The sequence below is a fragment of the Lampris incognitus genome, chromosome 5 (assembly GCF_029633865.1).
Source record: "Lampris incognitus isolate fLamInc1 chromosome 5, fLamInc1.hap2, whole genome shotgun sequence".
Classification (NCBI taxonomy): domain Eukaryota; kingdom Metazoa; phylum Chordata; class Actinopteri; order Lampriformes; family Lampridae; genus Lampris; species Lampris incognitus.
This window is the reverse complement of record NC_079215.1, coordinates 50547198-50570073: the sequence shown is the minus strand read 5'-3', so window position 1 is coordinate 50570073 and position 22876 is coordinate 50547198. Positions and strand designations below refer to the sequence as shown.

Genomic DNA, 22876 nt, shown 5'->3' with positions numbered 1-22876 from the left:
GAAAAGAAAAGTTAAAATGATTATAAACGAATAAACCACATTTTGGGGGGGTCAGACCTAAGTAAACAGGCATGACTGCAAAAAAATACACATTTCACATTTCAGCGTCTCGTAATGTACTGGGTCTGTTCTCTGCGGCCGTGGTGAGTTCTTGGAAAACTGCTCACTTTTTACGCACTGTTGTGACAGAGCGAGAGAAACAAAGTGGAGTTTGTGGGCGGGGCTTGGGAAGGGGAAAAGGGAGGGAAGGGGCTGGAGAGGGAAAATAGGGTGATGTGTACTATGCTGTGAATTTGAAGCTGGGTGGGTCTACGGCGGTTCGGACTCCAAAATAACTCCCGTGTGTAAAAGTGTCTACAGGTAATGCCTTTCTTTTCCTTTTTTTTTTGTTCCCATGTTAAAACGGGCTACTTTCGACGCGATGTTGGCCATCATCATCACCATCACCGCCATCATCGTGTTTTAAGAGAGTTTGGGAGTTGGTTTAACTTTGGATGTTAGATCTCCGAGCGCAGACGGTGTCCAGCAACGCTTTGAAGGATCGCATGGGCTTTTATTTATTTCCGGCGTAAGAGTAAAGTTTTTTTGGGGGGGAGGGGGGTTCAAAGAAGAGGATGAAATATGAAATATAGCGCCGCTTGGAGAGCCGAGAAGCCGCATATGCGTCGGAGGGCTTTGATACGTCCGAGCTGTCGTCGCAATCGCGCTCTTTTCGTTAGCGCGTCTTCTGCCACCCCACGGCCTAAACCCGAATGAAGTGCGGCAGCGGCGCGCCGTCACCCCGGCCGGAAATGCCCCTACAAGGGCACAACATCTGGACTATTCCTACACATTCGTCGAAGCAATTCGTCTCTCAGGCGAGGGAACCGTGCAAAAGTGTGCGGGTGATCGATTTAAAAAAAAAAAAAAAACCCATCGATACAGCCCTCTTCTTCTGCAGCGGCGAGCTCACGTAGGACCCAGATGTTGAAGGTTCACTTAAAGCAGCTGGGCCAGTTCGTTGATTTAGAGTAAACGTCGCGTCTTTGACAAGAGAGATAACACCCTACACGAAACGCCACCCCGTCGACGGGTTAGGTTTGGGAGCTAGGAGGTAGCGTTTAGGGAAACCCTGTGTGGGAGTGAACGGGGGTGTGTTTGACAGCAGATGGGGCCATGCCGTTAATGGAGAAAAGGTTTGTTGGTGCGAGTTTGGACTTGTTGAATTGGCTCTCGGCTCTTGGTTTTTTCTTCTTCTTCTTCTTCTCTTTGTTAGAAAAAGAGGCATCACCAACTGTGCATGAAGTCACGCAACTCTAAACTTCTGCCTAAAGCTCTTTTTAAAAAAACTGAAAGAATAAATAACATGCGTCCTTCCGCTTTCCTTATCTGTTTTTCAGAAAGCCGCAATGTTGATCCTGGCCGGAATCGTTGTTCTGCACATTACCACCATCATCCTCCTGCTGGTGGCCACCATTGATAATGTACGTTGGACTCTTGTTATTAAATGTCTTTCTCCTGTAAATGTTTATACGTCTACTGGCCTCTCTGTTCAAACATCCCGGTTACCGAAATAACAACACAACGGGCTACCCGGCCAACCTGTGCCAATAAACTTGGGGGAAAAAAAGGCCGACGGTCTGACGATTCCTCCGACTTTTGTCGAGTGTGGCGCAAATTATATACTAACCGTAATCCGAAACCGCGCATGCGCGGTAACGCTCGCCAGTATCTCGGGGGTAGGACGTCAGAGCGCCGCAGCTGCTCCATCTACAGCGCCGTCCACTAAACTAGCAAATGCCACTTCTTTCATTCCTAAACTGTATAGCCCATCCAGGATGAAATATCCTGCATAATATATTTTAATCCTACTGCTTATTTTTGTCAAGCGACGTTTATTTTCTTGAGGACGGTGCTTTGAAAATAAATGCAACTGAATCCAGCAAAAATGTTGCTGCATTATGGAAAACGGGAGTTCACATATACGTAGAGTATGGAAGGGACCACGTTTAGCCTTCTTTTAACCGAGTCAGTGGGGACCTTTGTGAATTGATGCATTATTCAGACATGAGTTATATGAATAATTCTTAATTAAGGTTTTGATTTAAAATTTTAATCTACAACCCTGATTCACATAACAAATGTGCTTTTTGATCATTTCTATAGCGAGTGTGTTTAAAAACACATGCTCCGCTTTGGTAGCTGCTCAAGTTAATAAATTAAGTTTTTTTTGTTTTGTTGATATGATGAACCAAACGGTGAGTCTCCTCCATCAGTCAGCTAGGTATCAGTTAATTTGGGGACAGCGGCTAATTTCTGTGGGTTTCATGTGTCCTCTCAGGCCTGGTGGATGACAGGGACGGTATCCACTGACTTGTGGGGGAGATGGGAGCTGCGAGGCTCAGCCTGGCATTACACCAACCTGAAAGACTACCCTGAAGGTAACTCCCAAGACTTACTGTCACAGAGTAGCTCAGAACATCATCTCTAATATGGGAATGGATCATCTTTTAAAGCAGCACCAAGCAGCTTCTTGGATTTCAGCAATGTCTTTTACACCACCTGTCGTAAAGAGAGCGGAGAACCTTTTCTTTTTGTCTGTATTTTTCACAGCGGAGCATGATTCATGCATTTATTTACAAGTCATAGAAAAATGATCACGAGAAAAGGAGCGATGTAACATAAAATTGCTATAGTTATATGTGCTTTAAAGCAATTCCTATTTTTCCCAGGAGGTTTCATGTCCAGCGGCAAACAAAATGCGAAATGAACAGGGAAGTGATCTGAACGGTGATAGTCATTCTCCCATAGCCATCACACTGTGACCAAAACGACATGCTAAAGAAATAGTTCTGATTTTTTTTTTAAGTCAGTCCATATTTCATACTCACTGCTCATGAAGTGCATTGGTAGGTTTAATTTTCATGGTCATCTGTCCTTTTCTTCATGCTGGACATGCATCCCCAGCTTGCAGTCTTGAGTTCAATGCAATTACTGGGAGACAAATCCACAACCCTCATTCACTGCAAAAAAAAAAACCAAAACAAACACTCCACACTTCAGCCAAAACTAACATGATGGCAGTCTATCGTAGCAAATTCAAATGGTAATTTTAAACATGTACAGTCATTAACATTATGAAACAGATGACTGTGAAAAGGAAACAAACCTATGTACTGCATGTGTAGTGAGTATGAGATAGGGGTACACTTTAAAAAAAACCTGACCTCTTCCTTTAAAGCAAAAAAGTTACCTGGTGCTGCTTCAAATCCCACTTAAATTTGACTGATGGGGGCGTCCAGGCAGCGTAGTGGTCTGTTCCGTTACCTACCAACACGGGTATCGCCGGTTCGAATCCCCGTGTTACCTCCGGCTTGGTCGGGCGTCCCCACAGACGCAATTGGCCGTGTCTGTGGGTGGGGAAACGGATGTGGGTATGTGTCCTGGTCGCTGCAGTAGTGCCTCCTCTGGTCGGTCGGGGTGCTTGTTCAGGAGGGAGAGGGAACTGGGGGGGAATGGCGTGATCCACGCGCTACGTCCCCCTGGCGAAACTCCTCACTGTCAGGTGAGAAGAAGCGGCTGGCGACTCCACATGTATCGGAGGAGGCATGTGGTAGTCTGCAGCCCTCCCCGGATCGGCAGAGGGGGTGGAGCAGAGACTGGGACGGCTCAGAAGAGTTGGGTTGGATACAACTCAAGTTGGGCTGGATACAATTGGATAGGAGGGGGGAAAAAAGGGGTCAGGGGCCTGAGATGACCAGATCTCAGAAAAAAGAAATTGACTTGATGAAGTTAGATTATTGCCAGCATTTATGATGAAGGGTGATGTTTACAAGCGATATCAACTAATCCAAACATCCTGGATTACTATTCCTGTAATTGTTGTTTTGTGTGCAACGACTCAATGCTCTGTACCCAAGAACTATACGCCTGACCTTCTGACCACAGCTGTTTAACTCATTTCAGGAATTGTTCATCAGATCCAATTGTTGTTATTTGTCGATAAAACATTTCACAGAGATGAACGAAGGATGGGAAACGGTTATTTGAGTTATCTGATGTTACACTGCTGCCTAGTGCATTGAACCGTGCATTGAATTGCAGTAATGTCCAAGGTTTTTCAGATTTAGGACTCAACTTTTCCCTTTCTTCTAACATTTATCAAATTGTGAAAACGCAGTAACAGCATCAGCCCACGGTCTGTCGTTTTTTGTTTTGTTTTTTATTTTAAGTGAGCAACAAGGTAGAGTGCATTGCACCTCCTCGTGTCACCGTTGACTCATTGTTTTGCTCTCTGTCGCCACCTGCAGACTTGCTTCAGGCAGTGCAGGCCACCTCTGTGCTGGCCTGTATTTTTGCCATCCTGGCCCTCTTCGTGTTTGTGGCCCAGCTGTTCACCCTGGCAAAGGGCCAGAGGTTTACCTTCTCTGGAGTGATGCAGTTTATTTCTTGTGAGTAGCCTGGATATCACACCTCTGCCTTGTGCCACAAATACTGTAAACAAATACTGTACAAACATGAACTAAACAAATATTGTTAATGTTTTGATATTTTGCACATCATATTGGCTAGCTCTTGTTTTGATACCTCCCACTTGTTGCAAGACGTTGTGTAAAAGCACCTGCTGAATTCTTTATTTCAAACAGTTTTGAGACTTTAATGTGTAGCAACATCTGTACTTTTATGGGCTCACATGCAACCACTTGGGTTTGATCATAAGTTGGGCCCAATGTTAACACGCTAGTTGTTCCTCCACAATTAAGTCCAGGTGCATGCAAATTCTAAGTATTTGTCATGGATATTATAATACTATGAAAAACCCCGTGACAGCCTAAAGCTAGCCCTCACAAAATGTAAATATCTGGCCATCAGTCTTTTCAGATGTGAAATTTTGCTTCTCTTCTCCCCTCCAGGTCTGTGCATAATGATTGCAGCCTCAATCTACACGTCAGACTTTCACAAGGGGGAGACAGAGGGAGGGTATGGACACTCCTTTGTCCTGGCCTGGATCTCTTTTGTCCTCTCCTTTCTTCTGGCCATCATCTACCTCGTCTTGCGGAAGAAGAGCGAGTAAAGGGATGGCAGAGCGGAAGCAAGATTGCTGTCTGTTAGAATTCAGTAGATTCAAGAACAGCACTTTCTTCAAAATTTAAAAAAATGGAAAGGAAAAAAAAAAAAGAAAACACCCGCCGAGGTTCTGGCGCAATATCGGAGACAGGACAATTTGGAAAAACGTTTAGTCACTAACAATGCGGTTTTTCATGCACAGCGTTGAGATCCTAAATTAAAAGCGAACCCTTAAGGAAGGGATAAAATAGAAGAGGTTGACAGGGGGAACAGCTTTGAATTTAAAAGATGAGGGATGAACGAAGGGAAGGATAGGGAGTGAAACTGGGGTTGCCGATAAAAGACTCTATACCTTATGGGAGGGGTAGTAGCATCATTGTAATGCCTTATGGGAGGGGTAGTAGCATCATTGTAATGCCTTATGGGAGGGGTAGTAGCATCATTGTAATGTCAGTAAATCAGTTTTTATCAGCTTTGCTGTGCAACACAGAAGGTTGGTATACACATATCTGTCGCTAACATCTTGGAGAATTTGTTTTGAGGAGAGAAGCAGTAGTCCGATAAAAGCCCCTTGGGGGATGTAGTATTCAAGAACAGTTTTAGCTCACCATACACTGCAACCCTCACACAAAAACTTTTTATTAACGGAGTTCGCTACATCTTTCCAATGGGAGAACATAGGGGGGTTGATAATACTGTATTTCCCAAAATATGACTTGTTGAAATATATTACAACATTCCTGTTGCAGTACTTGAACAATCAGGAAACACAAGCCTTATTAGTACTAGTGATTTTAATCCGTTCTATGAATATTTTATAATGGAAGTATGTTGTAACCATTTTTGTTTTTGTTATCTGTGTACATCATAACCATTGTATTTTTGTATCATTTTGTATTCTGAGTGATTTTTTTTTTTTAACCATGTTGGATCATGTTTTTATACTTGGCTGCTATCATATTAAAGTACATGCAATTTGTACAAGTGAACATTAAGTAAACCAGGGATGGAGGACGATGGTGTCACAATCACCATAATTCAGAACTATGCAGTGGAAGGGTTTGTAATTACATTGGAAGCCATTTCATTTATTAAAATAAACACATGAACAAAAGAAGAATGACATGAACTCAATTAAACTGTTGGAAATAAATAGGTATTTCTGCAAGACACAACTCAATCCAGTAGTTTGCATGTGTAGCCATCAAAACCACGATTGGTCCAGTTCTGTAGCATTCACTAAAGTACACCACGTTTCTAGAATTAAGCTACAAGTTACCTTCCGAGGCAAATTTCCTACATCAGTGTACTGTATGGAAGCTCCTGAGAAGAACTGCCAAAAATACTCAAGATCTGTGCATGATAACTTATTAAGGACAAAATATTTTTGCACTTACGGCAAGTTTACTACACGTTGATACTGGATGAAGCACTTTTTCAGGCCTTACAACAGACCTATCCTAAGACAAAAATGTTCCATTATGCTTCATTCCCAGAGGGAATGAGTTGGAAGTGGACCGCACTAAATCCCTTGCCCAGATGGGGTGATGCGCTCCTGGACCACCAGGTGGAGAAGATGGTTCTGCTCAGTGGAGAGAAATGGCCTGAGAGAGATATACACACACAACAGGAAAAGATCAGTATAGAAAAGAGGAAAATGAAATGTGGAAACATTGATCATTTCTTATCATATAAAAGGAAGATAAGATTTTTTGAATACCACAGCTCTGTTTGAAGAGACTTCAGGGATTCTGTGTCTTTTTCCTGGCACGCCATCTGCAAAACATATTTAGTGTTCGACAGTGCAAAAATAAAACCTTAACTGCAAATACAGACCACCATGACAAGGTCTCTTCTAGCCAAGTCAACCTTTATGCTCTTTTTATGATGCTTAAAGTCAATTTTCCCCACGCAGATCAAGCTTAAGAGATCCATAGCGGAGCAATTTAAAGTTTTGCCTTTACAATTTCATTAAAAAGGCAATTCATTCCCAAATAACGCTCTATACAGGCCCTTCAGTATTGATCTTGCCACAATGTAGTACAAACACAGAAAGAAAAAGTAACATGGACATCACTGCCTTATCAACGAATTCACTAAGAAAGGTCACACTATTGGCAAAGGAGGAGTTGTCCCAACCTCATTAAATCCTTTCATGTGTGGGCAATGTGAGATCATACTTCTTTTTGTGAGGCTGGCGGAAACAGGAAATCCTGTTAACTGTACAAATGTGTAGTTTTTAACTCACCACCACTGACTGGAGGAGCAGGAAAACATTCTCAGGCAGGAAGGTCACTGGAGGAGAGGACATAAATAAAACTGCTCAAATTGCTGCAGGACACAGTATATTCATTGAGACGTTAAACTGTTCGTTGACTTTCACAGTAAAATGGGAAACCTTTTCATGGAGGCACATGTGGTTGTTATACTGCTGTGAGGAATGTGATTAAAATATAAGGGAAGTTTAGTAGCTTAGTTACCCTGGCTATGGGGGTCAAAGGACTCCCATGCATATCTCTCCAGGGTCTGTGCATGCTCTGGTAACAGCTTTTGAGGCGGAGGCTGCGTAGGAAATGAAGGCAGGGTTAATTAAGAGTGCTGGGTCTGAACTTTTCTGGGAAATTTTTCTGCATGTATGTTTTGTTTTGTTTTTTTAAGCAATAAACCATTTGCCTACCTCAAGCAACATTAGCAGCAGCACTCTAGAGATCTCACACTTGGCCACAATGTCCAGAAATGCACCTACAAGAATCAAAATCCCAATCTGAATTGAGTTTGACTTGATCACAATTAATGTGGGGGGAGGGGGGGACAAAAGGAAAAAGATAAATATAGTTTATAAAGGAAGGTATGAGTTGTGAGCTGAAGAACAAAATGTTAAAAAACAAATGCAAGAACTAGGTGATCTCTTCTATACGAAATGCACAGGCTCTCTAATAGTACCTGAATGACATCGGGCAGGAAGTGAAGGATGTCCCTTATAAAAACATTAAACAACATGCAGATTTAAACAACGACTGTTTAACACAGCTAGGGTAAAAAAAATATATTTTCGTTTGAATGGTACAGGCACAGTATGAACATGTGCACTGCATTACTGTAAGTACGGTGTTCAGGGGGGCGTCCAGGTAATGTAACGGTCTATTCCGTTGCCTACCAACACGGGGCTCGTCGGTTCGAATCCCCGTGTTATCGCCGGCTTGGTTGGGCATCCCTACAAATACAGATATTGTTGGCCGTGTCTGCAGGTGGGAAGCTGGACGTGGGTATGTGTCCTGGTTGCTGCACTAGCGCCTCCTCTGGTCGGTCGGGGCGCCTGTTGAGGGGGGAGGGGGAACTGGGGGGAATAGCGTGATCCTCCCACGCGCTACGTCCCCCTGGCCAAACTCCTCACTGTCAGGTGAAAAGAAGCGGCTGGAGACTCCACATGTATCGGAGGAGGCATGTGGTAGTCTGCAGCCCTCCCTGGATCGGCAGAGGGGGTGGAGCAGCAACTGGGACGGCTCGGAGAGCGGGGTGATTGGCCAGGTACAATTGGGGAGGGAAAAAAAAAAGGGGGGGGGGGTATGGAATTCAGTTTGTAAGATTTGATTATATGATATAAGGTGCAGGATACAAGCAGACAGACCAGTTCATTTTATACAATTTTACACAAAAACACCAACTGGATGCTCAAAATCATCTTGTTTCAACAATGACTTGGTTGCTCTATTTTGTAAACTGTTTAACACTAAGTATAAAGAAATGTTCTACAATAATTGCAACAACAAGTAAAGTTATTTAAAAAAAAATACTTGCTGTATGTATGTTCACTGCCCTGCTCAATGGGTGGTAATGACCTACATGAAGGCTATATCCGCCAATGGCCATACATCTATATCTAATGGAGAAACCAAGCATTGACACTAAAGACAAAACAAACACAGACAAGCCGCTGGATGCCACCTGTTTTTTTATCGTCTGTGATCCAGATGCCCCATTTTGTGTTACAATTTAATAAAAGATGTGTCTTTTGTGAACACAGACACTAGCCTGCCGGTGACAAGGGCATAGGGGTGAGATGTATGAGTGAGTGCTCATCAACGAGCAAACAACTGCATCTTAATTGGAAATTGCTCCTGTTAATGTTAAAACCCCTGAGTGCTGACTGAGGCCTGACCCAGCCATTACATTTTACAAAACATCGACGGACATGAAAATCATTTCATTTATGAGTAACACAAACTGGCATGGCTGCCTTTAGAAAGACCGGAGGAAATCACATTGCTATTTCCATCAGTGGGTAATCTGTGGAAATAGTGGACAGTTTTAGAGTTCTCAGTTTACACAGCACAGACACCCTCACATGGTCTCTCAACACCAACTGCATCCTCAAGAAGGTACAGCAGAGACTGTATTTTGTGAGGCATCTCAAGAACTCATGAACTTTTATGGCAGTACCATGGACAGTGTGTTGACAGGCTGTATCATAGTGTGGTTTGGCAACCTGACCGCTCAGGACTGCTGCAAAGGACTGTAAAGACAGCAGCAAAAATCACTGGCATTGAACTACTAGTTTCATAATATTTACACCACTCGCTGCAAAAGGAAAGCCCCAAATATCACGGAGGACACCAGACATTTTGTCTCATGTTCTGTTCTCGCTCCTTCCATTTAAAAAAAAGTTACCGGAGCACCAAATCACACACCACCCGTCTCAGTAATAGTTTTTTTCCACAGGCAGTCAGGTTGCTGAACAGCTGACATACCCATATATGCACCTTACATTGTCATGTTATCATGTACTGTATATTGTGTATATAATGTATGAATTCACTGTGTACATAGTCTGTTTTATTTTGGGATGGCGTGTCCTTGTGTTCTTTGTCCTTGTGTCCCTTGTGTTAAGGCCGAGAGAGGCAGAGCACAAGAATTTCACTGTATTCTTAATGCATATGACGGTAAAGTTTGAGTTTGAAACTTGAACTTGGATCTTGTTCCTTCACTGCAGTATACAGTTTTATCTGCAGATCCACATGTAAACATTAGACATGAGTGACAGTTCCAGCAAAATAGTTATTGGTTTAATTTCAGAAAGTCACACATCCTCTCTTACAAGTCACTTTATCAAAAATCAAGCGCTGAAGCGTTGTTGGGTATACCTTGAGTATTATTCCGTTGTTTAATTAAATTCAGTTTTAAAACGTATTTGTGCTTTCTTCTCTGGCACTTAACTGCAAGATGCATTTTTTCTATTTATGTTCATTTTTGCTCTTTTTTTCCCCATTTCTGTGGTATGGCACGCTGGTGGCTTGTATGAAAAGTGTTGTACATTGTTGAATATTGTCGCGCCAGCCAGTATGTTTTTGACTGGCTGAAATTTGCATGCTAATTTTCTGTGTCCAAATGGAAACTAGGCAAGCAGAGCAGCCATGATATCCCTTTCCCTGCTTGCCCTAGCAACTCCCTCTGCTCCTCATACCTCATAGGGAATCCAATGGCATTTCCAAGCCAGCTGTGAGACTCCTCTTCAAACAGAGGAGCCTTTTCTCTGAGGTCCTAACAGGAAGTGTGAGTCATGGCATCCTGGAGAGAAACAGCATTTCTCCCCTCTGTACACTTGAGCTCATTCTTTTGATCAATAAGCTAGAGTTTATTCACATAGCTGAGGGTCAGAGTGACGACTGATTAAGTAAAGCAAGAGCTTTGATTTTGGCTTAGCTCATTTACTGTCACAAGCCAATATGACAGAGGCATTTTGCTGTAAAAACTGTGTGAGTCTAAATCTGACCACTAACCCCAAGACTGGAGAAACCTTGGTCAAAAGCCACCAGACAACTGGATGCGAAATGACAAATGTGGTTACTTCTAGGCTGGGTCAGTTTACTTACTCCCATAAATGACATCAGGACAGGGTTTTAAATTTTAACAGTATCTAAGAAATTTTAACATATTTTCATACTAATAGTTTGGTGTTTGAGACCAGCTGCATGCAGCTTCCAGTTAAAAAAATATTAGCACAAGTCACTGGGAAACAATTTCACTTAAGCACATAGCAGCCATTCCATTTAGTTCTAAAAAGATTGGTATAAAAAAATAAAAGTAATATCACCGTTTGGAAGGACTTGCATTTGATATATAGAAAAGGAGCTTGGCTTCCCCTCAGCTTTCACTAGTACTACCCTGGAGAGGTCTTCTACAAAAACCTCAAGAACTTCAAGATGGTTATGAGATGTCTGATGTTCTAAAAGGAGCCAAGTCTTGAAAATTCATCACACTGTGAGATAAATGGTGTCTTGTGATTTGTCTCAGTGTGATGACCTTGGCTTGCCAGGTTGAATGGAGTCCTGATCAGTGTTTGAGAACCACAAACAAGCCTCTCTGTCTAGAATTTAGGACAGGTAAACCAATCCTCTGCATTTTTGGGACCAAGGGGCAATTTTCATGGGATCTTATGGAACTAACAAATTATCCAATATGTGGTTCATAAATCAGATGATTTAATGCTTGTAGAATCATTTTGCTTTTTTCCAAAGACCTTAGTCCATCAGCCTCACCGACAGGGGTGTTAGTGCCTGGTAGCTGCAGTCCTCTTTCTTGGCACATCAATTGCATCTCTGTTAACACTGACAAAGCACCATCATAGTCACCTGCAGAAAAGGAGACGCAGGCAGCCATTATACTCCAGGATAAAAAGACAAAATAATTTGTATTTACACATAGATTATGACCTATGCATACACAAGGACCCAAAAAGAAAGATAACAATGGCCAGAGTGAACTCACGGGTGAGGATTTTGCAGGTGGCCATTTCTCCCAAAGACAACAGAGCTTCAATAGGACACTGTACTTGCAACTCTGCAGCCCTCTGGTAATTAACTATTGCCTCCCCTGGTCTGTTCATCTCCTAAAGGAAAGAAAGGAGAAAGATTGGAAGACACAGAAAAAAGAGAGAAGAATTTTACACAACATTAATCTGAGTGACAAAAACAAAAATCACTAATTTATCTTTCAGTACAGTCTTATGTTTTGAACCATGGCCTCACCTTGAGTGCATTGCCAAGTTCGAAAGAAAGGCTGGCTGCCATTACTGGCTGGTTCATCTCAATGTACACCTGAAAGTGATTCGCAAAACAGCATCAATCTCTAATCTCTAACAGAAGGGGAGCATAAGGTCAATATTGGAATGTACAGTGACATATTTTCTCCAGATGCTCAATCAAACTCTCAAAATTAATTTTGACAGATTCCACAACGTTTTTACTACAGGGCCTTCTAAATGCCTTGCCAGCCAGACAAGTCTCAATAGTTGATCAAATTGGAAGAACTATCTGGCCTCTGCTTCTCATTAACAGCAAGTTAAGGGCTAGCAAAAGCAAGTGAATTAGACACAAGTGGAATCACTCAAGGGGAATTCAAAGTAATTAGTTTTCATGATTTGTTGTGCTGCTGTCTTGGCCAGGGTACACTTGTAAATGAGATGTAAAATCTCAATGCAGTTTTTTACTGGTAAAATAAATGTTAACAAAAAAATATTCCCCTAGTCAGTTGTACTAAGTTGCAAGGTCATGGTTCCCACTTTTGAACATTTGCAGAGCTAGTCCTTTATGAAAACAAAAAACAGCCTAAACAGGTTTTTGGATCTCCTTCCCTGTCATCTTCCCTAGCATTAAGAAATCTGCTATAAAGCAAAATCTTGCAAAAAAAAAAAAAAGTTATGAAGAAACGTGAAAAGATCTCTTTAAAAAGTATTAGAGAAAGTAAACATTTGTTTTTAGCCTGTTTCCATCCAACCACATTTTGAAAAAGGTAAAAAAAAAAGGTCTGGAAATCAAGGGGAGACTGATGGTAGTGTGGGGGGAATGAAGGTGGCAGTGATGTAAGTAGAACACCTCCACCCAGCTTCTCTCAAGTCTATGCAGAGAGTTTAGGTGGATAAGATCAATGTCCCGAATTTCTTTTTGGGTTATATTTTACTTGTCCAAAATACTGGACCCAACATATGATGCCAATGCAAGATGAGGTGTCAGTGTTTTGATGCCCTCATGACATCAGTATATTGGTGGGTTCATACTGTGTGTTTTACCCCAGAAGAAAGACACAGCATAGATTTCCCTTAAAACAGCTGTGTAATGTGGTTTTGCACCAAGACACCGGTTTCACCACCTTAGAGAAATAACATATTTTCAACTCGAAAAACGTAATTAAAGATTTACTATCTCTTAAAAGGCAGTTAGTTTTGTTTTACTTCGTTTTTGCCCTCAGTACTGGTTCATAAGGAAGACTTCATCAACACAACTAATTACTCTATATTACATTGCCATCATATTATTTTTTTCACTTCTGCTTAAATACGCTTATGTCACCCTCTGTGAGCAGCTCTCTAACCTGTGATTGGTCATTTGGCTTTTTGGCCAAAGAGGCTGGTCCTGGATCAACTCACAAGACTCACCTGGCATCTGGGGTTATCAAATTCTTAATTCTTATCACAAGTTTTAAAAAGGCCGTTGTCGTTTCTTTCATACTCTCTTGATACTCCAAATGGTAAAAACCAGTGCTCTTCAGTACCTTGATGGCAAAGCTGTAGCAGTTGAGGGCAGCCTGCAGATGCTCATCAAAGCCTGGGGCTTGTAGCGCCCTGTTCTCCTTCTCCGAGGAGAGAAAGAGTCGAGCAGCATCGGTTAACGCTAGAGCCTCTCCAGGAGCATTGAAGAGTGTCTGCTCGCACCTGTAGCCATACATTTAGGTCATATATAAGATTGAAGAGGAGAAATCAGCATATTAACCTTTCACTACAAGATTCTAAGAAGCTATTTCCAATTTTACATACTACAAATTATTCAAAAACTATTACTCTGGAACCCTTATGGTTGTCAGTCAAACCTTTTGTGTCCAAGTATATTTTCCAATTGAAATTCTTTGTGAAAATAAAATCAAAATCAAAACTTGGCTTTCCAATTTTCAGTATTTTGTATTTTGTGATGAGCATTACACACTGACTGTATTTTACATTGGTGAGTAAAAGCAAAGAATGTACTGACTGAAAAGCATGTTCTTACCGTGCCATGGCAAGGTTGCAGAAAGCAGCATATTGAAGGCAGTCCTGCTGCTTTAGTTCTTTGGCTAGCTGACCTGGACCACACAAAGAAAAGCCAAATGAGAGACTGGAGATTTATATATCAGGGTGATAAAATACTCTCTCCATTCTTTTCATATGTTGGCATTTCGAGTACTTTAACCTATCTGCTGCTGGTGATAGCCTCCCTGTCCGGATGCAGCAAATCACTGTTTGCTACTATACTTGTAGCTTGTCTTGTTGTTTTATAAGGTAGGTATAACGATTGAGAGAGTTGTCACTTACCAAACTGCTCACTTGCCTCTGCCACATTAGGCTTCCGAAGGAAACGTCTGCGAAAAACAAGGTTATTACAACAATATTATCGTGAGGACGGCGTTAAAGCCGGAGCCAGAGCCAGAGCCAGAGCAAAGGGTGGCTGGTCGCTAACGTTAACCTAGTTAGCTAAAAACACAAACTAACATTTACTGACTACATAACTCTGCTTTCGTTCGCTTGTTAAAACTGCGTCAGCAAATACCAATATATTATTGACGCCCCTTGCTTGGCAGGACCATTTTACATGCGAAAATATGAAAACATAACATCACCTGACACAGGTTACAGGGAACGTTAGCCTGTTAGCTTGCACAGCCTACGCTATCTGTATCTAGCTAGCATAACCTAACACACTGCCTGATTAGAAAACCTGTTTCTCTTTGTCTTCTCAGAGTTCATCAGTGATTGAAGGAGAAAAAAAACCGCTTACTTTTTCAGTTTATTTGACACAGCACGGTATCTCATCAGAAAGTCTCCCTCCGCAGCCATGATCACAGAACAGCATCGCCCACCCGAACAAACCAGGAAGTCAAATTGACAGCAATGTTTTAATTGGCTGGAAAAACCTCACGACAACAATTTAATTGGTTGGTATACAAAAGGGCGGGGCCTAACGGAGACGGAACTGTCACAACGAGAACAATTTTAACCGCTTGTTGTACAAAGAAATCCAGACTCTCCACTTTTCACAGAAAAGTATTTTTGATTTGAGCTCTCATATACAATCTTTTTTTCCGATTAAATATGCAGAATAATGGAGCATTAGGCACAATAAGAAAGCATTTTATCTCGGTCATAAATCGATCATGAAATTATTTGGGTTAAACAAATCATGAACAAAAATAATGATAACAATTATAGAGATTTTATGGTAAATATAATGTCTCCGTCAACCCACTGAAACGTCAAACAATCATTGGGGCCATTCCTAAAGGCTCCGTCGATCTCATATGACAAGTGACACCCGATCTCTGTCTTTTCTAGAATTCACTGCTACACTAAAAGGAATATAGACATTTTAAGCCCTTAATGTAACAACATATTGTAAAGTGCATGGATAAGAAGACACGTTGGTCCCTGACTAACGGATCGGACCCTTCAGTCGACTGGTTAACGTTGTCGCTTGCGGTACAGGAAATACGGGTTCGCGTCCCGGTTGTGGCGGTTCCCGTACTGCCCCCTGAATTCGCTACAATATATCAAAGGAAAAATGGTCATAACAACAAGTTTACTCCTGCTGTCAAACTACAATGCGTTTATGGTGGGTGGACAAAGTGTTCGTGATTCCAAATACTGTATAACAAAGAAAGTGGAGGAGGTTTTCTAAATTCATTCATATAATTTGTCCTGTAAAGAGGTTTACTGCACACAGATTAGTCATTCATTTTGGAGCCGCATCTACTAAAGGAATCCTGCAGGGGGTTACAAGACCTCTCATGGGTCAGAAACAACGCTGAAGGACCTTAAGCAAAAGGAAACTATTTTTCATTTCTACACTCAACATGGACAATGAGGCCTTTTTTGTTGTTGTAATCATTCTGTACATTTTATCAGGACAAATTTTCATTAATAAAATGAAATGGTAATGCCTTTTTTTTAAATTCATTCAGACTTTATTTAAAAACGTATGTTTAAACCATCGCAAAATAGTATTGTAGCGAATTCGGGGGGCAGACCGGGACCGCCACAGCCGGGACGCGAACCCGTGTTTCCCCCTCCGCAAGCGACAACGTTGACCAGTCGAACGTAGCAAATTCGAGAGGCAGTCCGGGAACCGCCACAGCCGGGACGCGAACCCCTGTTTTCCACTGCCCAAGCGACAACGTTAATGTATGATCGCTGATTCCTTATTAAGTTTAAGATATTTGTGTGTGTTAATGCTTGTATGTGTGTGTTGGTGCATGTATATTGAGTTATTTGCACATTTGTTGTGTTTTTGATCTATTTTTTTTCAAATTTTTGATTAGAGCAAAACGCTCCTTGTTTCAAAGGAGGAAATTGTAACAAAAACTGGATGCCACTACCAAGAGCACTGCCCAATTAGTCTATTGAACTTCTGTGCTACTGCAGTGGAGAAGAGGACAGACATGTTGAATGACTACTGTAGGGCCTTTGTGTCCACAGATGAATTATGGGTAAAATGAATTCGAGGGAGCAGGAGCTGTCGTGAAAAGATGTCTGTTTGATTGCCACCATCGCCTCTAATCAACGAATTGACAATCATTAACCACAAAACTTCATTTAGCCCTTTTCACACGTGATGCCATGCGTTTTACATGAAAACAGGTGAACAAAAGGATATTTGAGCTCAAAACTTAAATTATAGTCCATTATGACACCCAAAAATCGTCTCTGGAATTTAACACTGTATAAAAATAGTTATTTGCAGAATAAACTCATCTTTTCTGTCTTTGCACCAATTAACAAAACCTCTTTACTTTGGTTCAGCCAGAGAAAACATTTCACCTGAAATGTAGGATGTAAGGGAATCAATCCACTGCAATGAGATCATCTTGTGTAACTGAGATATACAGTTGTGTGTCATCCTCCAAAACGTGAAAAACTATATCGTGTTGGAAGATGATGGCGGCATGTACAGACTGAATAATGAACTCAAACTTAAATTCTAAGGTAGACCTCATGTAACAGCAACTCTTTGGAAAAAGTATAATCGTAGTTTATTGTGCGTTGTGTATTGTATTGTATGTTGTGTATCACCTAGATGTTTTGTTGTATTTTGTTAATGATTTTTTATTTTATTTTATGTTTTGACTTACAGCTCCGGTGCCAGCATACTAGAAAGAACCTATTGAAGTTTTTCTTGCAAGTAGGGATGAGTATCGTTCAGATTTTAATGGTACTACTACTCTTACCGATACGATCTGGTAACGGTACTCGCCGGCAGCCATACCAACACGTACCCTGGCTCTGCCAAATGATGGAAGCTAAGCAGGTAGGGGCTTGACTAGTACTTGGATGGGAGACCCCCTGAGAAACTGAGTTGCTGCCGGAAGTGGTTATGGTGGGCCAGTAGGGGGAAGTCTTCCCCCTGGTCCTAATAAAGACAGCAAATATCAAATCCCAGTGCAGTGACGGGGACACTGTGCGGTAGGAGATGCTGTCCTTCGGATGAGACGTTAAACCAAGGTCCTGACTCACTGGGGTCATTAAAGATCCCATGGCACTTACCACAAAGAGTAGGGGTTTCCCCGGTGTCCTGGCTAAATTCCCAACCTGGCTTCCTCCCCCCCTTTTTTTCCTCCCCAATTGTATCCGGCCAATTACCCCACTCTCTGAGCCGTCCCAGTCGCTGCTCCACCCCCTCTGCCGATCCGGGGAGGGCTGCAGACTACCACGTGCCTTCTCTGTTACACGTGGAGTCACCAGCCGCTTCTTTTCACCTGACAGTGAGGAGTTTCGCCAGGCGGACGTAGCGCGTGGGAGGATCACGCTATTCCCCCCAGTCGCCCCCCCCCACTCCCAGGCACCCCGACCAACCACAGGAGGCGCTAGTGCAGTGACCAGGACACACACCCACATCCAGCTTCCCACCCGCAGACACGGCCAACTGTGTCTGTAGGGACGCCCGACCAAACCGGAGGTAACACGGGGATTCGAATCGGCGATCCCCATGTTGGTAGGCAATGGAATAGACCGCTACACTACCCGGATGCCCCCTAGGCCTGCTAACTTGTTTGTCGCTTGTTTGGTATGTGACACAATAGGTCAACCAGAAGAAGGTCCAATAGCAACCGGCTGAAAGGGGGCGTATCGCCACCTACCATACCGGGGTCGGACATACTTCCGTCAATAAATCGATTCTCCTCCGGTTCTTGTATACTGGGACAACGACAGTAGTCCAATGGCATGGCCTAATAGAGCTATAACTGGAACGCGACGTAACTGTGCATGTAAACGCAGTCACCAGGAGCCGATAGGCTCCGAGAGAGAGATTCAATTCAAAACTTTATTGCAGACTCAGGGTCCATAACAGACAAAGACAAATCGGTGAAAGACAAACCCCAGACAATACAAAGAGTAAACACAATAAAATAACATAAATGGAACAAGTCAGTGTCTTATAAGAAGGCAGCTATACCAGTGGTCCCACTGTCGGGATTGGTAGCGTGGCACTGAATCTTGTACTGTTGATGATTACATTATCAGAGTCACTGAACCGGCGAATAAATTTATACACGAGCTTTCTTAGAAGAGCCTGAAAGGTACTGACTCCTGCAGCCACAAGCATTTCCCTCTCTTGTGGTTTCACTATACCCAATCCACAAGATCTCTCTTGAGGATTGGGTATGGTGAAAATGCATCATAGACGAATGTCTTAATATCACTGCAAACTAGAAACAAGAGTTGATGAGATAAAAGGTGCAAGATTACATTCATGTAGCCTAAATAAATTAAGTTTGTAATTTGTGATATTGGGCTACGCAAATCAAATTGACTTGACGACTTATGCAGGATAAGCGGTTTGGATAATGGATGGATGGATTTAAATAAATAGGACGTTTATTTTCTCAATTTCTCTAATACTGATCGCAGAACCGTTAACGTTGGAGCTTATCACTGCTACGGTCTTTAATAATTAAGTACCGGCGCCCGTTCAATAGCGGGTATCAGTACCCATCCCCTACTTGCAAGTGAGATAAAAAGGGACCAGCTAAAGGGATATGTTGTTGTTGTTGTTGTTGTTGTTGTTTTTTTTTGCTGAGTTAATTATAGGCAAATACAAGACAGGAAAGCAAGGACAGAAAATCCCTGTTAAGGATCATTATTTCCAGCGCCGTTTTGTGCTTCCAGACGATTCAGACATTTTCATAGACAGACTCAAACACTCCTTCATCCTGGCCTTGCCATGTCTGCTCTCCCTGTGGAAAGGGGACAAAAGGTCAGCGCTTGTGCTTTTATTGTTTTCGGCACATGCCTGCATCTCTTTCCTCTTCTACGCAAAACATGGCAAGTCAAAGTTTGGCAATTTAAAGTAAATACTTACGTGTTTCCTGTTATCCTCTGAGTTAGGCTTGGCTCCACCTTCGATGGATTCTCCATCAATGGCGGACTTGTCCAAAACACCATAGATAGACATGGAATGAGGCTGTAGACTCTGAGAGAAAGGAGCATACCTGTTTTGTTTTTTTTACCATACTCATGGGAGAGTATAGAATTACATTTCTGTCGTATCATTTTCAAGCCATTGGGTGCATACATGAATACACAGGAGGGGGTGAAAAAAAATGCAAGTGATCCCGTTTCAAATCATCGTATAGGCAATGGGTTTATAGGCAAAAACTGCTTTTCACCAAAATTCTTTCAGTAATGCAAAAAAGCGTGCTTACAGTGTAGATGGACGCTGAGCCAGATGTCGTCACATACTTCATGTCTTCTTGCCCCTCCCTTTCTTCACTTTCATTCTGATGTCGCCATCCACCCACGCTGCCTTGTTCAGCATTCAACACCCTATCATCCTGTAAATGATGATGTATTGCTGAAGTATAATTAGTCACGAACACAAACACCCACAAGTATACACACACACACACACATCCCCATACTGTCCACTGAGATGTAGTAGCATACATCAGAGGACTTTTCTGGTTATGTATAGTATTCTCTTAGGTTATGTCCAAGGCACAACTTACCCAGTGTCCTTTGAGGACGTATACCGAGCCAACCAGGCTGCAAAGCAGCAGCACCAGTGTTAGGGTGCCCACAGTGATGATATGTGTAGGCACATGCATCGACTCCTCGTAGTAAGTATCTAGGAAACACATGCTTGTTAATGCTGGTTTGATGTACTTCTCATGATTTCATGGCAAGAGTTGGCTGATGTGGCCGTAAAACATGGATCTGTGGTCCTCAGCGTATCTTCTGACTGCTATCATTAAAAAGTGAGGAGGATATTTTGCTCACAGATTGTATGTTGTTGTTGTTGTTTTTTCCACATCACATTCCCATGGGTACTTTGTTTTCAAAGCTACATACAATACCGTTCAAAAGTTTGGGATCACATTGAAATGTCCATATTTTTGAAGGAAAAGCACTGTACTTTTCAATGAAGATAACTTTAAACTAGTCTTAACTTTAAAGAAATACACTCTATACATTGCTAATGTGGTAAATGACTATTCTAGCTGCAAATGTCTGGTTTTTGGTGCAATATCTACATAGGTGTATAGAGGCCCATTTCAAGCAACTATCACTCCAGTGTTCTAATGGTACAATGTGTTTGCTCATTGGCTCAGAAGGCTAATTGATGATTAGAAAACCCTTGTGCAATCATGTTCACACATCTGAAAACAGTTTAGCTCGTTACAGAAGCTACAAAACTGACCTTCCTTTGAGCAGATTGAGTTTCTGGAGCATCACATTTGTGGGGTCAATTAAACGCTCAAAATGGCCAGAAAAAGAGAACTTTCATCTGAAACTCGACAGTCTATTCTTGTTCTTAGAAATGAAGGCTATTCCATGCAAGAAATTGCTAAGAAATTGAAGATTTCCTACACCGGTGTGTACTACTCCCTTCAGAGGACAGCACAAACAGGCTCTAACCAGAGTAGAAAAAGAAGTGGGAGGCTGCGTTGCACAACTGAGCAAGAAGATAAGTACATTAGAGTCTCTAGTTTGAGAGACAGACGCCTCACAGGTCCCCAACTGGCATCTTCATTAAATAGTACCCGCAAAACACCAGTGTCAACATCTACAGTGAAGAGGCGGCTGCGGGATTCTGGGCTTCAGGGCAGAGTGGCAAAGAAAAAGCCATATCTGAGACTGACCAATAAAAGAAAAAGATTAAGATGGGCAAAAGAACACAGACATTGGACAGAGGAAGACTGGAAAAAAGTGTTGTGGACGGATGAATCCAAGTTTGAGGTGTTTGGATCACAAAGAAGAACGTTTGTGAGACGCAGAACAAATGAAAAGATGCTGGAAGAATGCCTGACGCCATCTGTTAAGCATGGTGGAGGTAATGTGATGGTCTGGGGTTGCTTTGGTGCTGGTAAGGTGGGAGATTTGTACAGGGTAAAAGGGATTCTGAATAAGGAAGGCTATCACTCCATTTTGCAACGCCATGCCATACCCAGTGGACAGCGCTTGATTGGAGCCAATTTCATCCTACAACAGGACAATGACCCTAAACACACCTCCAAATTGTGCAAGAACTATTTAGAGCAGAAGCAGGCAGCTGGTATTCTATCGGTAATGGAGTGGCCAGCGCAGTCACCAGATCTGAACCCCATTGAGCTGTTGTGGGAGCAGCTTGACCGTATGGTACGCAAGAAGTGCCCATCCAACCAATCCAACTTGTGGGAGCTGCTTCTGGAAGCGTGGGGTGCAATTTCTCCAGATTACCTCAACAAATTAACAGCTAGAATGCCAAAGGTCTGCAATGCTGTAATTGCTGCAAATGGAGGATTCTTTGACGAAAGCAAAGTTTGATGTAAAAAAAATCTTATTTCAAATACAAATCATTATTTCTAACCTTGTCAATGTCTTGACTCTATTTTCTATTCATTTCACAACATATGGTGGTGAATAAGTGTGACTTTTCATGGAAAACACAAAATTGTTTGGGTGATCCCAAACTTTTGAACGGTAGTGTACATAAAACTTGAACAAACTGAAACGAATGACTGAAGTCCCTTTTGGGCGAAAATGTGCCAACAACTGTTGTATCCGGCCAATTACCCCGCTCTTCCGAGCCGTCCCGGTGACTGCTCCACCCCCTTCTGCCAATCCGGGGAGGGCTGCAGACTACCACATGCCTCCTCCGATACATGTGGAGTCGCCAGCTGCTTCTAGTATTCACCTGATAGTGAGGAGTTTCACCAGGGGGACATAGCACGTGGGAGGATCACGCTATTCCCCGCAGCCCCCCCCTCCCCAAAAACAGGCTCTCCAACCGATCAGAGGAGCTAGTGCAGGGACCAGGACACCCACACCCACAGCCACAGCCGGCTTCCCACCCGCAGACACAGTCAATTGTGTCTGTAGAGATGACCGACCAAGCTGGAGGTAACACGGGGATTCAAACCGGCGATTCCCGTCTTGGTAGGCAACGGAATAGACCGCTGCACTACCCGGACGCCCCAATCAGTTAAGGAGCTTGAGAAGCTCTTAAACAGAAGGCCCAGAGAAAATGGCTAAAGCCGTTTCACCTATACATCATCACATGGTAGGGCCTTTATTCTCACCACGTTATCTCCAGATTATCATTTATTCTTTCATTTTCTTGCCCTCTCGTTGCTGCGTACTTACCGCTCACCCGCAGGAACCAGTAGGCCTTGGTCCCTTCATATTGGCAGTAGTACTCCCCCGAGTCAGCACTCTTCAGTTTTTTCAGCTCCACAGTGTGTATGACAGTTGTTGTTCCGTCAACGGGTAGAGGTACCATAAAGTTCTCTTTAAGGTCGTTTTTGGGGGTGAAACACATGACGCCTTCACTGT

The 22876-nt window shown here is 42.6% G+C and overlaps 2 protein-coding genes across 3 annotated transcripts; one reads left to right on the top strand and one right to left on the bottom strand.

Annotated features, from left to right (window-relative positions):
- Positions 1 to 277: 277 nt before the first annotated feature.
- emp1 (epithelial membrane protein 1) lies at positions 278 to 6539 on the top strand. Of its 2 annotated transcripts, none has more exons than XM_056279714.1 (5): positions 278 to 360; positions 1380 to 1463; positions 2321 to 2420; positions 4290 to 4430; positions 4893 to 6501. In XM_056279714.1, exons 2-5 carry the CDS (start codon positions 1389 to 1391, stop codon positions 5051 to 5053), a joined length of 477 nt encoding a protein of 158 aa, XP_056135689.1. In that variant the 5' UTR covers positions 278 to 360; positions 1380 to 1388; the 3' UTR covers positions 5054 to 6501. The 2 variants fall into 2 exon arrangements, with proteins under 2 accessions (XP_056135689.1, XP_056135690.1); XM_056279715.1 differs by lacking the exon at positions 278 to 360 and adding an exon at positions 372 to 1175 and having other exon boundaries at positions 4893 to 6539.
- On the bottom strand, positions 6513 to 14928 carry f8a (coagulation factor VIII associated). Its single transcript, XM_056279713.1, has 12 exons — positions 14850 to 14928; positions 14387 to 14433; positions 14085 to 14157; positions 13594 to 13753; positions 12072 to 12140; positions 11812 to 11932; positions 11583 to 11675; positions 7724 to 7788; positions 7527 to 7608; positions 7295 to 7341; positions 6767 to 6822; positions 6513 to 6650 (listed from the first exon to the last, which is right to left on the bottom strand). Exons 1-12 carry the CDS (start codon positions 14906 to 14908, stop codon positions 6569 to 6571), a joined length of 954 nt encoding a protein of 317 aa, XP_056135688.1. The 5' UTR covers positions 14909 to 14928; the 3' UTR covers positions 6513 to 6568.
- Positions 14929 to 22876: the final 7948 nt, after the last annotated feature.

What these genes read in the sequence shown, in the direction of transcription:
- f8a (XM_056279713.1), bottom strand. Translation starts at nt 14,908, where the DNA reads ATGGCTGCGGAGGGAGACTTTCTGATGAGATACCGTGCTGTGTCAAAT. An exon ending in AACTTGGCAATGCACTCAAG is followed by an intron (nt 11,933 to 12,071) that starts GTGAGGCCATGG and finishes TCTTTCCTTTAG; the next exon opens with GAGATGAACAGACCAGGGGA. An exon ending in TCTCTTCAAACAGAGCTGTG is followed by an intron (nt 6,651 to 6,766) that starts GTATTCAAAAAA and finishes TATCTCTCTCAG; the next exon opens with GCCATTTCTCTCCACTGAGC.
- emp1 (XM_056279715.1), top strand. Translation starts at nt 1,389, where the DNA reads ATGTTGATCCTGGCCGGAATCGTTGTTCTGCACATTACCACCATCATC. An exon ending in TGGTGGCCACCATTGATAAT is followed by an intron (nt 1,464 to 2,320) that starts GTACGTTGGACT and finishes GTGTCCTCTCAG; the next exon opens with GCCTGGTGGATGACAGGGAC. An exon ending in AGTGATGCAGTTTATTTCTT is followed by an intron (nt 4,431 to 4,892) that starts GTGAGTAGCCTG and finishes TCTCCCCTCCAG; the next exon opens with GTCTGTGCATAATGATTGCA.